The following is a 14,942-nucleotide window of genomic DNA, read 5'->3' on the forward strand; positions in this document are numbered from 1 at the left end:
ATTGTTCATTGCTGGAATTGCCTTTTTCCCACCTACTGCTCAGTTTTGCTGACTTCACTCTTTGCGGCTCTCGTGCAGACAGCCCATTCATCTTACGACTGTCTTCTCTCTTCCTTAAAACAAACGATTAGCCAAGCAGACGAAGCTCACAATGTAGTTGCTTAATCATAACTGTGCAGATAAAGCTACTGACCAACAGCAAAACAAAAATTGAAAAGCTTGATTCAGAGTTTGAGGGGCTCGCTATGAGTTAGGGATGAATCGGCAGACCTCCATCTGACCCCACACCTCCGCAGCACTTCTCGGGCATCCTTGCGAGGGAGCGGCCCGGCCGCCGGTGGGGTGGGGCGGGCCGGGCCATAGCACCGCCTCCGTGCCGCCTCCTGCTCTCCGCCCTCCTCTCCCGACATGGCGGCCCCCGCCGAACTCAGCGGGCTCACGGACGAGGCAGCCTACGGTGCCTGCTCGGAGCCGGATGCCAGCACCAAGGTGCGGTGGATGGGGGTGACGGGCGCGCCCCGGGGCTGTGGCGCCCGCTCCTCCCCGGCCCCCTCACGGCGCCTCACTGGGCGGACGTGCGGGGCGTGGGGGCCGCCATGGGGCCGGGCCGGGTCCCGGCGGGACAGCTAAGTGTGGCCGGGCACGGAGCTGCTCTGGCGGCCTGTCCGTCGGGCAGCCCGGCGGGTTTCGGGGTCGTGGCGAGGGGCGGACGGGCTGGGCCGGTCCCTGTGAGCCCCCGAACCCCGCGGGGCGCGCTCGGCCCGGCCCGCGCCTGCCCTGGCTCGGAGCGAGCGCTCCGGGCGCTTCGGCCAGTCCCCGCCCGGGCGACACAAAAAATCCGTCAAAACGCCCCAAACCTTTTTACTTTTTTTTTTAGGAGAAACTTGTAATAGCGTATTCTGGGTTTTTTTTCCCTGTTATCTCTGTCAACTATTCTACCGCTCAATTTTTATCCACTTGGTCGTTCACAAGCCTCTTGCTATATAGTTACACCGAGGCTTCAAGAAAACATCCTTACAGAGTTGCAGGCCGGTTTTGCTACCAAGATACAATTTCTGTGCCATGAAATAATAAAAATAATGATCTCGGGAGTCTAGGAGGCTCAATATTGAATATTCATGTGTCTGCTGTGCTTGTGTGTGAAGTTGTTCATGTATGCTACAGCCACATAAAAGAATAATAAACATAAGGACACCTTTTTTTGATGCATCTGAGAATACATATTGAATGATACCACTCATGGGCTTGTTTGTTTTAAACATTACATTACAAAGATATTTATTTAGCACAAATCTGTATGTATAGAATCAGGACAAAAGGTTTTATTTACACTTAATGTCATTCTCTTTGTTACTTCTGAACTTGCTGGTTTTAGTCATTATTAACTGGCATCTTTGTAAATACACGTAATTCAATTCTGACTGATGTATAAAGAATAAACCTTTTTTCCCCCGCAGGATTTTATGTTTCAGCAGACAATGTTAAGAGTAAAGGATCCTAAGAAGTCGTTGGATTTTTATACAAGAATACTTGGAATGACGTGAGTAGAATTTGCATGCCATGATAAGTTTGGGTTTTTCTTTTGTTCTGAAAAGAGGGGTTTTTTTTGATGTAATTATTCTAACTGGTCTAATTAGTATACATAAAACAATGCTGGCCCATCAGCTGATGCTCAGTTGAGCAGTCTGGAAGTAAGCTGCAGATGAAGTAATATTGGCCTTGACTGGAAATTTCCTTTTTTCTTAAATGGGTCATTCATTATCAGGGTACAACTTGCTTACTTCCTCTTCAGTGAGCCTGCAGCTAACTGGTAACTTTTAGGACTGTGCTTATAATGAGGAGACATTGTTAAAAATCTTGAAATTAAGTTTTTTTGCTAGTTCTCAGAGGTGGCTTATGACTGCCTCCAGTCACATGAGAACAAGGCAATAAAGGGTGAAGACAAAGTCCAGGCTCAATCTTTTGGATAAGGCTCTTTGGATGCCATGCAGTAGTTTAATACGTTTATGCTGGTTGGGTTTTTTTTTTTTTTTTTTGCATTCTTAGCATTTGAGTTATTTCAAACAAAATACTATGTTTTTAAACATCTTGAAATGAGTCCAGACTAAAGTAAATTAAATTACTTCCACTGTAGTGAAAATGTGCGAAAGTAAAAATTAAATACCTTGTAAAAAAAAAATTTATTTTGCATAACTACTTGTTCCAGTTAATTGTCCTACATAAAAACAAGCTTTGTGTATTTTTAATTGGTTAAATTATCACATCTGAAAGGGATCGTTATAGCTAGCTATTGAAACTCTAAATGTGTTTCATCTAAAGGTATGTTTGCTGTGTTCTTAAACTTTGTCTGGTACCAGTGAGCTCTCTAAAAATGAGTAAGATTCAAAATAGATCTTTTTATTCCTTGGTGAAATTTTAAAGTGGTTAGAGGTTTTCCTGTGAAAACACCATCAAGTAACAGAGTAACATCCTGAAGATGCAAGCCTTTGTACTGGCAGGTTTTTTTAAAACATTTGATTCTTTTAAATTTGGTAGGTTTGTAATGTATTCTGGAGTTTTTTTATTTGATTGTTTAAAATGTAAGTATTTTAAGGTGTGGATTAAAGAAGAGCAAAAATTCATGGAAGTAATTTTTCCATAGGGGAAGCATCTTGGTTTTTTGCAAGCTACCTGACTACCCTTTTAAGTTACTATTTCAAAATAATTGTTGCCATTTAGACTGCTTCAAAAATTTGACTTTCCTACTATGAAGTTCTCACTCTATTTCCTGGGGTATGAAGATAAAAATGATATCCCAAAAGATAAAGCTGAGAGAACACCTTGGACCTTCTCTAGAAAAGCTACACTTGAACTGACACAGTAAGTATAAAGAGAGATGACACTTAGCTAGAAGTGATTAAACAGTATTGGATCAGTGTAAATCCCATTAGATTGAATAAAAAACTTAATCATGTGGATACATCTTCACTGTCATACATCCTTACAATATATCTGAGGCTGGATACTTGGAAAGGTTAATCTTCCTCTTTCAGAGCTCTTTCAAACTGCTAGGTGAACATTAATAGGAAACAGTACTTGCTGTATTTTATATGCATGCCATCTAGGTAAGTAATGTAGGGAAGGCCAACGTGGCTAGACCTTTCTTTGGATCCCCAAAGCATCCTAATAATGGATAACTATTGTTTTTGGAATCTAATCTAAAGGGGTATTGAGTCAAAACATGTGCTTCCTATAAACAGGACAATTTGGTTAATGCTATTCATCATTATAAATGTGCAGAAACAATCTCCCAAATGCCGTCTTACTTAACTAGGACCTGCTACCCTCACTTGTTGAACCCCAATGATGGGTAGATAAACTGATTTGTGCAGCAAAACCTCTCTAATCTGAATGAGACAGGAGTGTTTCTGATTCATTCAAATGTAGACCCTAAATAACAGTGAAGGAATATGAACACGACTGGATTAGCCCCAAGACCATCCCTGGAGCCCGTGATTAGGGAAGATCTTTGTAGTTTAATGAATGCAGCCAACAGCTGAAATTCTCTGGTTTCTTAGGAGAAACAACTTACCCTCCCCAAGGAAACCAAACATTTAGGATTTGTTGATTTTAATGCTTTTCTTCAATATGTAATAATTACTTCTTACAGCAACTGGGGCACTGAAAATGATGACAGTCAGTCCTATCACAATGGCAATTCAGATCCCCGAGGATTTGGTAGGTCCTTAGTCTTGTGTTGTAGTTTTTAAGCTTTGAAATAAAATGTACTAACTCTTGGAAGGAAGAGAACTTGACTTTCATCCTTTATCTCTCTTCATTCGACATGTGTACTGTGAAAGATGATGAAAATAAACGAACCAATGTGTTTCAGAGTTATGAGCCATAGTTACACTCTTTATCAAGAATGTAATCCTTTGGCAAGCAAACCTGTGCTAATCATAACTACTGAGTGAAGAACATCAGTTGTTCCTGTGAATTAGATTATCATGGTGTTTAAACTGATTTAATCTTGGATTTCTGCTGTATAATCCACCAGTTACTGATTTTAAGGTAGAAGGACAATTAAGTTTTTCTGTAGCACTGAGGATATTACTTGTGTGCCTTGATTTGATACTCAGTGCTTGAAAGGTCACTGCTGTGAAATACGTTTCACACTTGGCCCAGCCACTTGATATTTAAAGCTCCTGAATTGATTTGTAAGCTCAGTCCTTGCATAGCACTAGTGTCAGTCTCTGCAAAAACAGCATTAATGATAAACTCTTTGTGCTGTTAAACAGAGCAAATACAACAAAATGCTGTTATGGAGCTGGGCTTCAAGGGAGAAAATACCAATATAACAGTTTGATTGAAAATCTTACTTTTTCCTACTCTAAATAAAGTTCTTATCTAAACAATGTAAGATACTTCAACATTTGTATTTAAAAGGCATTATCAAAAGACAACTCTTTGAAGAATAATGTTAATACCCGAAACTCTCTTCTTTCTGGAACTTTTTTTTAAATATAGCTTATGTGAAATACAGCATGAAATACTGAACAAACTTTTTTCACAGAACACTCAGCAATTCCTATAATGCACTTCACCTTTTTACCTGCTTGCACAGGACACATTGGAATTGCAGTTCCTGATGTCTATAAAGCTTGTAAGAGGTTTGAAGAACTAGGAGTGAAATTTGTGAAGAAACCAGATGATGGTAAGTCTTGATCAGAAATGCAAGTAATTTTTTTTTCCCTTGATTTCAATATATTCTGTCTAGGAGAACTTCCTGGAAAGCTGGGTAATGTGTTGCTAGGAGTTGCCACTGCTTAGAGATTTCTAGAACCAGTTACCCCTGCACCCCCTTACAGAGTGGGGAAAACTGGCAATAGATCATGCCAGTAACAATAATACATCAGTCTGCTGTGTGCCTTCTGTATGCAGCCTGACCTTCAGTAAAATTCACATTGTCTGTTGATGTCATAGTTTACATGTCATGTGTACTGCTGCCTAGAGTTGTTACAGAATTTACTGTAATGTGGATCAAATTCGCACGGTTCGTCTGCTTGTTTCTTGTCTTAGGAAAATAAGTCAGAAAACCCAATAGTTTCCACCCATTTAAACTGAGTCATTCTTGACTTTTCTGGCTATTTTCATGTAAATCCACCTAACACCTACTGTACAACCTACTAGTTATTATATTTTTAACTGATCTGACAGATTTGGTAGGAGTAGCCCCATTAGTCTGTATCGTAATTGACTTGCATAATGTATAGCACAAATGTCTAGAGAGTATATAAGCGAAGAATGTCTATGTGAAAATATTCAAAAATGCAGAAAGTGCTGAGAAGTCTTTCATTTTTCACCTGGATTCTCCTTCATGAAGAGACCTCTTGAGATTTTCAGGACTGATGCAGTCAAAAACAGACATGTAATACTAGTAATTGGAAAGAGATTTAAGTGATTTTCATCTTACTCACTGTTCTCAGCTGAAGCAAAATAAGAAATATAGCTGAAAACGTAACTTGATTTCTTTAAGAAATTAATTAAGAATAGATCTTGGTATTTCTAGCATTTTAGAGTTTCTGAGCCTTTTTTAATTTGTCCATTTGTTAAACCCTGAGAGTCTTGAGCGTTGCTGACCTAGAGCTGTGCAGTGGTAGGAATGAAAGTACATAGAAGAACAAGCTTAGACTATGAATGGAGGGAATCACAAGAAAGAACTCCTGAAGCAGACAAGGGGTGGGGGCAGAGCAAATGCTCTTCTTTAAAATTCAGAAACAAAATTGATGCAGAAATGCCTAGGAGGAGAAGGAAGTTTTGGGCTTCACACTGTTTGCGGAGCAGGCTGGGAGATCAAGCTTGGGGCTATTTTCCTGCCTTACTGATCAAAGATGTATTTTCTCAGTTGTTTTTGTGATTAGAATATATTAAGAACTAGGATGGTTCTGTTACAGTAAATAACTTAATGGGGCAAGTATAACTACAAGGGTGTGGTTAAAGATAACATGTTAAGCTGTGCTGTCCTGATCTACTGTTGAAAACAACTTAGAATTATCCGTCTAAATTTGAACTATTTCTCATGAAATAGGAAAAATATTTTTCAAAGTAATCATATTTGACATTTAGAACCGGTTGTGTAGTCTTAACATTATCTTTTCTCTCTCTCTTTTTTTTTTTTTTTTTCCCTAATAGGTAAAATGAAAGGACTTGCATTTGTTCAGGATCCCGATGGCTACTGGATTGAAATTTTGAATCCTAACCACATGGTGACTCTCACTTAGTTCTAGTGAATTATATTGTATAAGAGAGGCCCACTTTCCAACTCCCGGAGAAAATCTGTAACAGTGTTTGTGAAATTCGCTTAATAGAGAGGAATCAATCACATTCAGAGTCTCCTCCAAAACTATCCCCTGGGACCTCACTTGGATTCCTTTTTTCTTGTCCTGTAATGCCACTGCAGATTGTTCCAGTTAGGAGTACTCAATCATTTTCTGGAAGAGCTCTTAAACAGATTCTCCTCTTAAACATTATGTTGATATTCCAATAAACACTATGAAAAGATACGTGACCAGAAACCCACTACATCTCACACTGATTAGATTTAAACTAACAACAACAAGTCCTGTGTTACTACTGATGAGCATCAACGAGGAGGCAAAAATTAAATTTCATTATATTTTTATTTTTTTATGAAGTCAAAAGATCCTGAAGACTTCATGTCCTTGTATACTAGAAAATAAAATGTCAGGCTAATTTTGACTGGAGCAGTAGCATGCTTATAAGAGTCCATAATCTTACTTAACATTATTCCAAGCAAAACTCTTTTAAGGAGCAGCCTTAAATAGTCTTACAGAAAGATTTTATAGAGGCAATAAATATGTATGGCAGAAAGAATTCAGTCTTTCAGCTCAGCTTCTGACTGCTGATTGACAGCCAAGAGAAGAGGTCTCATAGTTGGTAACTCACAGTCACCCTTGTCTCTTTTAACTCCAGGAAGAACTTGATCATAATTTTTGTTTCAGTAGAAGCCTAGGGCTGTATTTGACTTAAATGCTCTGTATATTCTGCCTTAGGAAATTAATGAAAAAGAGGATCTGAAACAACAGTTTCCTACTACTAGATACTTGATCTGCCCTCCCAAGACAAGTGATGGTACATGCATTACACAAATGATTTGATTTTATGCAGTTTCACATGTTATAAACTGTGTAAATGGTGAGAAGTTTTGAAATCCTTTTTTTTGTTCCAGCGAGGAAAGAAAAACCCTCTGCCTTGTCTTACTCTGGTTTGAGTAGCACCTAACTTCTTCAGTTATGTGGCTATCAAATAATGTGTAGCGTAACCAAAGGCTAACGAATAGTGTAATGGCATTGCAGTTCACTTCTCAATAAAGCATGGGTGAAAACTACAAAAACATTCTAAAGCATGATGACCTGTTTCTTTGCTCAGTTGAACTCTAGATGACTGAAAGGCTCACTGTTCTGCTTTGAGTATTCTGTTTTATATCATTGTACTAAGCAGTGAAGTTTCCCGTGCTCCTCTCCTGTGGACTCTTCACAGACCTCACTGGTCCACCTCCAGTCTGTGTCCTGGACATTCTTGGGAACCCAATCAATTGCCCCGTGCTGGCCAGCACCAAAGGGAGCTGGTCACCTAAAACCTGGGTGAGGCACCAGCTCCTGCTGTGTGGTGGACCCAGCCAGTGGAAGGACCCTGGACAAACCCCCATGTCAGTGGAAAAACCACACTATGAAGAGCCAGCATCCATAAAGGAGACTGAAGAGTCTTTATTCAAATAAAGTGGGAGAGTTCACTGGGGCACATGCCTGCAGAGTTCTCTCAAGGTTCTGGAGGGCGCAGCCTCCTTCTATAAACTCCCGGCCACACATTGCCCTCTTTCTTTCCTCATTGGCTGAGGTACTAGGAAGGCACAGCCTTCCTAAACTGCCTAACACGTTTTTCCTCCTTAAACATACCATTTTTCACCCAAAGTTCAGAAACTCCAGCCTTTGCACACCCATTTTTCTGTTTCAGGAGTCAAACTGTCTGGGCTCTGTAACAAACCCACAGCTTGAATTTGGTAGAGACATTAAGGAGTATTTCCAAGATGTTAACACCTATACCCTCACCTGTGGATCTGTTTGGAAAGACAATAGCACACATCTTTCCTATCACGTAGTCCAGTGGATAACTACATAAGTAGGAGCAGGCTATGCTAAAGCTTCTCTGCTTAGTTATCAAAATTTACTCTAATCATGTTGGCTAATCTTGTAGTGACCCTTGGTTTTTTTATGTGCTTGACAAAGTGTAGACATGACAGATAATGAGGTAATAAAGAGGAAACTAGTAAAAAACCACTGGCATCTACAAACTAGTTATAGCAGTATCATGAAAGTGGCAAGATGTGGGCTTGGGTTTTTTGAAAAAAAAAAAAAAAAAGTTACTTCTCATAATGAGAAATAATTTAAACCAATATTCACAGATAGGAAATCCAAGAATAAACTACTAAAGAAAAACACTTCATAACCTGCAACAATACTGAAATATTTTAGACGTAAAAAAACTTTTGAAATTATTTCATGATCTCACTGATTACAGGCCACTATTTTTACTTCTTCCAAGGAATGCTTCTTTTCTGCTAAATAAAGCATGGAATTAAACAGCGTGTAGTGCTTTTGCCTCTCGGAGCCCTTAAATATAGCTTCACGCAGTACAGAAGTCACTCTCGCGGTTACGTAGCGACAGGCCCGCGTTCCCCATTCCCGCTGGGAGAGGCTCTCCTGACGCAGGAAAGCCGGACACGCACCGAAGGGCAGGAGCTACGCACGCCGCTACCAAGGAAACGAGGATTTTGAACGCAGCCAAGGAGCGGCGGACCAACACGAGCGGCTGCTTCACGGCTCCTGTGGGCCGGCAGCGCTCCCGGGGCGGAGCAGGACGCGGGCCGGCAGCAGCGGCGGCACCCGCGCTGCGTCACACGCAGGCCGCTGCTGCCCGGTGACGTCAGCGCGCCGCCGGGTGACGTATGGACGGCGGCGGGGCGGGGGGAGGAGGCCTCGGCGGCGGCGGGGCCGGTGAGTCCCGCGGGCGGGAGGGGCGCGGCGGCCGCGGCCCCGAGGTCGAGCGGGGTTCCGAGGTTGCCCGGGGTCCAGAGGTGCTGCCGTGGGCGGCCCCCGCCGGGCGCGGGCAGGGCGGGCCGGGGGAGAGCCGCCGTCCGGGGAAGGCACCGGGCGCGTTTGGCGGGGAAGCGATTTCACCTGGAGTGCCTTTTCGTGGAGGCGAGGGAGGGGCGGCCGGGCTGGCTGGGCTCGCCTCCCCCGGCGCCTCCCGAGCTGGGGGTCGGTGGCGGCCCGGGCCGCCCCGGGCGCGACCTTGGGCGCATCGCCGGCTGCGGCCGCCGTCTCTGCTCCGCGCCCGCCTCACCTGCCGCCCCCTCGTCCTGCCCCTGGCTGGCTTCAAGGGCCTGCTGTGGCCATCTAATTTGAATTTTATTTCTTAAAAAAATACAAGTTCAGTGTTTTGGCGCTCTCGCAGTACTCAATGATTTCCCTGCTGCTTTGGTGTCGTAGTAGTTTAACCACTCTGCAACTTACGCACTACTGTGATTCATTGAAATTGCTCTTAACTTAGAAGACGTATTATCAGACTTGGGGAAAAAAATAAACAACTTGATGTTAACTTGTTAGCAATCTGCCGGTGGTCTCGCCAAGTAATGCCCTTTGCTCGTGTTTTTAAATTGCAGCACAAAGACTTTTTTAAAGTCCTGTGCTGGAATAACTTAAGTTTTTATGTGTTTTAGGGTTTAATTTGAGCCTGCTCACAAAGCAGGTGTATTTGATGTGTCTTCTGATACAGATCTGTAAATCAGGCGCTTGAGCTGTTCTGTTGGGATGGTACTCAAGTTTAACAAAAAACCCAAGAATTTTCATGAATGGCTTCTGAATATATTTTGATAACACAGGCCAACTTGATAACGTTCATTACTTACAGAAAAGATATTTACATATTAGGTTTTGTTCCTCGAGAACCAGGAGTCTTTCTTTGTCAAAAGCCTGGATTTGATTTGCAGGATTAAGGTGTGGTTACTTTCTAATTCATGAGATTACCTGAAAATATTTTTTCTGCCTTCTCCTCCTTTGGTCTCTTAAACGTATCCCATAAAGAAAATTAGAGTGACTCTTATGAGAGAATTCGTAGATCAAGGTATCATCAGTTTAGCAAATTAAATACAGTTTATTTTTCTTCCTGGCAGGTTTGATGGAGAGGTTAACAGTAATTTATACTTGTTGAGAGAGACTCATTATGTTGGTCATGTATTTAAGCAAGTCAAACCTCTCTATTTCTCTGTTTCTTGACCCTACAGTTTTGTTTCCTGTTTAAATAAAGGCTTGCAAAATAGAAAAGTCTGCAACTGCCTTAAGTTTTGTAGAAAAAACAACCACCAAAACCCAAACAGAAACCCCAAAACTTTAGCTAGGCAAGGACACTTAGAGAATTTTGTCTGTGTAGGGAATAAAGCATGCGTGATACAGTTTGTACAGACCTGAATTAATTATGATACCCATGTGGGAAAATGGTGTTTTCAGGGACATTGATGCTGTAGCAAAAATGTCAGGATGGAATTTTTTGGCTTATAATGAATTTGGCAACAGGTTACTGTCTTCTGTGATGGTTAAAAATAGGAATGGTCAAAATTAAATTATGAGGATTCCAAACAGAAATACTATTCCTGTATTTTAATGCTTTTAGAAGTTTTCCCATTAAATTGAAGGGTTTGTAAAGAATTTATTTCAGCAAAAAGTTGAATCCAGAGGTACGCATCTCTCTCACTTTCATCATGAGGCTTTGCGTTCATGGTTTCTGACGGTATTTCATGCGTTGTTCCAGGAAATGGTCCAGTTGTTGCGGTGCAGCTGGATGTTGCTGAATAACGTTTTTATGAGCTTGCTGGTCAATCTGCCTGTTGTTCGGAATGGCAAAGAACCCTAATTTCCCGGAAGCGGGGAATCTGCCCACGGGCTATGCTCACTGTAGGTCTTCAGACAGCTTCACTGGTGAGTGGACCCAATGTGTTTTCTTGAGATTTTAATGTTTTCCTTGTATTCCATTTTAACCAGGTGAATTTTATATATGTGTTAATAAATAATCTGTACTAAGTATATAATTCTTTATACGTAGCTAAACTTACTCCTTTTCTTGTGCGACAGGAAAGAGTCTGCAGAATGTAAAATATTAGCACTACAGCGTTTAAGTGACAGAAATGTGTTTCCAGATGAGCAGGGCATAACTTCCCATATGCTTTGAGTCAAAACATTTTTTGGTACTATATTGCTGTTTAGATTGATGTGATTGGATGATGTGGTTAGTTTCTATTAATGTTACCATCTGCTTTCCTTTTAATCCTTTCACAACAGAAGGGTTGGAGATGAGACTTGAAAGTTCTCAGAATTGCACTTACTTGAGCTTTCATATTTGTGTTTATAAAGCGGTATGTGTTGATCATGTTGTTTCTATTTTTAGCTACAAAGTATCAAAACTGGTTTGGTTTTGTTTGGTTACAGCTTTCACTTGGATTCAATTTTGTTATAGTTACTTAGAAGTACAAAGGGGCTGCTTCAGATAGAGGGTTCTGACAGAACCCAAGTATTTACACTGTGAATGTTGAAGTATTTACTGAAAATTTCTGTTTCCTGAGATTGTATTTTAATAAAAAGACATATGTGTAGCCATTGAAAATATAAACAATATGAGTTGAACCGGTGGTATGTTTGGCAGTAGTATTACTGTTACACCTATTATCTTCTGGGAATTTGTGGTAATAGAAATTGAAATTAAAGTAATATTTTGCTGGAATTTTTTTATAATATATGAAGTAATTATGAAGTAATGAATTAGAAAAAATTGTAATACTACTCAAGTGTCATCCAATCAACTGAGAACCATTTTTTAGATTAAAAAGCAGTGTAAAAGAACTATACTTAAGAAAATTCTCTTTGTGAAATTCTGATAAAAGTATTAGCTTGCTAGGTACAAACTAGAGGATGTAGGAATTAGTTGTTTTAAGGGTATGAAATTATTTGCTCAGTGTTTATAATTTAGACTTATTTCATGAAAAAGTTAATTCTAGCAATAATCTGTTTACTTGCATTTGTTTCTAAAGTTTTCATAGAGCTATCAGCTATGTAAGCATTCTTATTTGTAACAATTTATAAAATTTTTCTTTAAATAATTTGTGATTAATTTCTTATATTCCATTTTCTACACCTGGTAGGAAAATAACACTTCCATGTTTCATTGAAGCTGCACTGGTTTTCAGAGGATTCTTGTGTGTTAGTTTAAATGAAGGAGGGAAGAGACTGATAGCTGATCTTTCATTGCAACTGAGAGTCATTTAGAAAGGATGTCATTGCTGTTCTGCATTTCCTTGATCATGTTTTTGTATCCCATAACATGTTACAGATTCCCTACTGAGTAGAAATAGAAGAAACTGAAAGCCTGGAGGGAGTGGTTGTTTCTCCAGGCACAGCACACATCATATAGTATTGCATGTTGCCTTATGTCATAATTATTAGGCTGCATTTTTCACATGCTCACTGTTGAAGATGGCCTCCAAATAGCGTGACTTTTAGTGGGGTCAGAGAAGTGGTTTGTAGGCCTTAGGACTTAACAATGCCCTTTCAGATGGTTGCAGTTTTAATGGTGCCTCAAAACACTGAGAAGGCTGTTTTGTTTGTTTATTTCTGTGTCACGACCAAAGCTGCAGCAGCTGACTCCTGAGGCAGTTAATTAGCTCTGAATACCTCCTGGAAATAGGTTATGGTGCAGACAACACGCTTGTAAATAGCATGTTTTTTGACTGCCAGGAAGGGTAAGCTCTTGTATTCTCTGAAAGGGTGATGTTTGATAATAGAAGATGCCAGAGGGAGCTTCAGGAAGGGTTTTGCCCAAGTTCTTAGCAGTATCCATCTTTTTTTTTTAATCATAAATAGTACTTTTGAATAACAACTAGAAAAAGACATGTTTAGCTATAGAGGGAAGTTGTGAGCTCATAGCAACTTGGCACAACTAAAGAGGTTATTAAGTTTTACTTCCTCAAACAAGAAATGTACAGATTGCTTAAAGGATGGCCTGAATTTGTACTATTAATTAATCCAGCCTAGGAAGCCAGGAAGTTGTGTATTATTTGGTTCTATATTTTGAAGGCAGGACTGGTTTGCTTGATATGAAAAATCCACAATACTGACAAAACTTTTGTTGGAAATCTGTACTGGTAGACAATGGAGGAGTTGATGTGTTTCTTCAACATACTGGTGGTACCCATAGAGCACTGAAAAGGCATGAACATGGTTTTGTTGATGGCACCCAACACTTTGGGTCATTCAAGCATTTGAAAGGCCTCCTCAGCTTGTAGCCATCATTTGAGTCCTGTATTTCCTGTGCTCAACAGGTTTTTGTTTGAAACTGATGGTTTAGAATATTACACGGAGCCAACAATTTGGAGAGCCTTAAACATTAGAAGAAATTTGCCTTGCTGCTTACATGCAGGGTGATATCCAAATTTCTATTAATTGCTTTCAGTTGTTCAGCATCTTGATGTTGATAAGGACTGAGCATCCTTGGGTCACTGTTCCCACTTCAGACTTTGCCTGCTTATATACACTGATACTTGTTTAGACAGAAGATTATGTACTCTTGAGAGGGAAGTGTGCTTTTGATTTTATTTGTTTATTTAACCTTAAATAGAAACAATTTCTCTTGAGCTTTTCACCTTATTGGCACATGACAACATCCACAGCTACTGAAAGCAAAGTTAATGTGCAGCTGGTGGCATTCCTTTGTCTTCACTACTTTTACAGTCTCAGTTTTATTCAGACAATACCTGTTCTTATTTTTTAAAGACAAGAGTGGATTCAGAAAACAAAGAAGTAGAATGTACTAAAAAAGTTGAAATAAAAATAGATTTTAAAATTAAAATGGGCCAATATTTGTGCATGGATGAAGTATCATAAATCAGCTTCCCTCATCAATAAATGTTTTAACTAACAGAAGAGAGTTAATACAGAGCTCCTTGATGTTGTGTAATTCACATGTAGTTGGTTTGCCTGACTATTGCAAATGAAGATCAGCAGCAGTAATTATGGGTGTGGTATGGAAGGTGTGGTATGGAAGTCTTCAAGGAGTACTGAGACCTGAGATTGCAGTTGAGTAACAAATAGCAAATACATCTTTTTGCATCCTCCCTTGGTGTAATAAAAAGTTTTCTATTTTGAGGACATCTCAATTTTACCCATTGTCTATAAACTCTCAAACAAGTATGTTGTGGTAAGTGGTACTGCTGGTACAAACAGATGTTGCTGGGCTGTTGTAAATTAATCTTACTTGTTAGGCAGTAAATCTTACTGGAAGTGTATGTAGCATAAATCTAAATTGTCTTAACTATTTGTAAACTAACCAGTGCAAGTGGAAGAAATAGTCTGTTATTATGAAAACATTAAAATGAATTTATTTTCATGTCAGGATAGAAGAATGACTGCACAATGTTCTGTGTTCCCATGGTTAGGCTGCCTCCAATGTCTTGGCTAGTGTTGCTGGTTCTGTGCTGTGGTGGCTACACAGGCACACAGCTTCTAATTCAAGTAGCAGACACCCAGTGGAAACCTGGGAGGTTGTTTCCATTTGTGCTGTGATCTGTTATTGACTTAGTATGCTGTATTTTTCTTAAATTTTATTTCTATCACTTTTTTTTAGTTTCCTTTGAAGTTCGTTGCAACTGTATTTCTACAATATCTTGATTTTGGGTAAAGCATTTCCATGTGTTAAAGTGCAAATAATTAACCCTAAGTGCATCTGTTTGGGGTTTTTTTACATATTTTCTCATAGTATTTTTACAGTAGAACCTAAAAGTGTATTTTTATCATGAATATTTGACTTGAAGGATTTGTGTGTTAGGTGCGTGCAAGGTA

At 39.9% G+C, this 14,942-nt stretch overlaps 2 protein-coding genes across 5 annotated transcripts in view; both read left to right on the forward strand.

Moving 5' to 3' along the window:
* Positions 1–334: 334 nt before the first annotated feature.
* On the forward strand, positions 335–7,395 carry GLO1 (glyoxalase I). The gene is made up of 6 exons (XM_040059953.2): positions 335–489; positions 1,458–1,540; positions 2,719–2,859; positions 3,650–3,717; positions 4,604–4,693; positions 6,172–7,395. Exons 1-6 carry the CDS (start codon positions 409–411, stop codon positions 6,258–6,260), a joined length of 552 nt encoding a protein of 183 aa, XP_039915887.1. The 5' UTR covers positions 335–408; the 3' UTR covers positions 6,261–7,395.
* Positions 7,396–8,980: 1,585 nt separating this feature from the next.
* BTBD9 (BTB domain containing 9) overlaps positions 8,981–14,942 on the forward strand; it is a 109,242-nt gene continuing 103,280 nt past the window's right edge. For 2 of the 4 annotated variants that reach the window (XM_040057869.2, XM_040057871.2), the window contains exons 1-2: positions 8,981–9,053; positions 10,867–11,033. In XM_040057869.2, coding sequence (XP_039913803.1) covers positions 10,952–11,033 — 82 coding nt within the window. In that variant the 5' untranslated portion in view covers positions 8,981–9,053; positions 10,867–10,951. Of the gene's footprint in view, positions 9,054–9,925; positions 10,056–10,866; positions 11,034–14,942 lie in introns of those variants that run through there. The other 2 variants (XM_040057870.2, XM_058419656.1) reach the window with 1 other exon arrangement.

The sequence above is a fragment of the Hirundo rustica genome, chromosome 3 (genome assembly GCF_015227805.2).
Source record: "Hirundo rustica isolate bHirRus1 chromosome 3, bHirRus1.pri.v3, whole genome shotgun sequence".
NCBI lineage: Eukaryota > Metazoa > Chordata > Aves > Passeriformes > Hirundinidae > Hirundo > Hirundo rustica.

What these genes read in the sequence shown, in the direction of transcription:
- GLO1 (XM_040059953.2), top strand. Translation starts at nt 409, where the DNA reads ATGGCGGCCCCCGCCGAACTCAGCGGGCTCACGGACGAGGCAGCCTAC. An exon ending in AGCCGGATGCCAGCACCAAG is followed by an intron (nt 490 to 1,457) that starts GTGCGGTGGATG and finishes TTTCCCCCGCAG; the next exon opens with GATTTTATGTTTCAGCAGAC. An exon ending in GCTACACTTGAACTGACACA is followed by an intron (nt 2,860 to 3,649) that starts GTAAGTATAAAG and finishes TACTTCTTACAG; the next exon opens with CAACTGGGGCACTGAAAATG.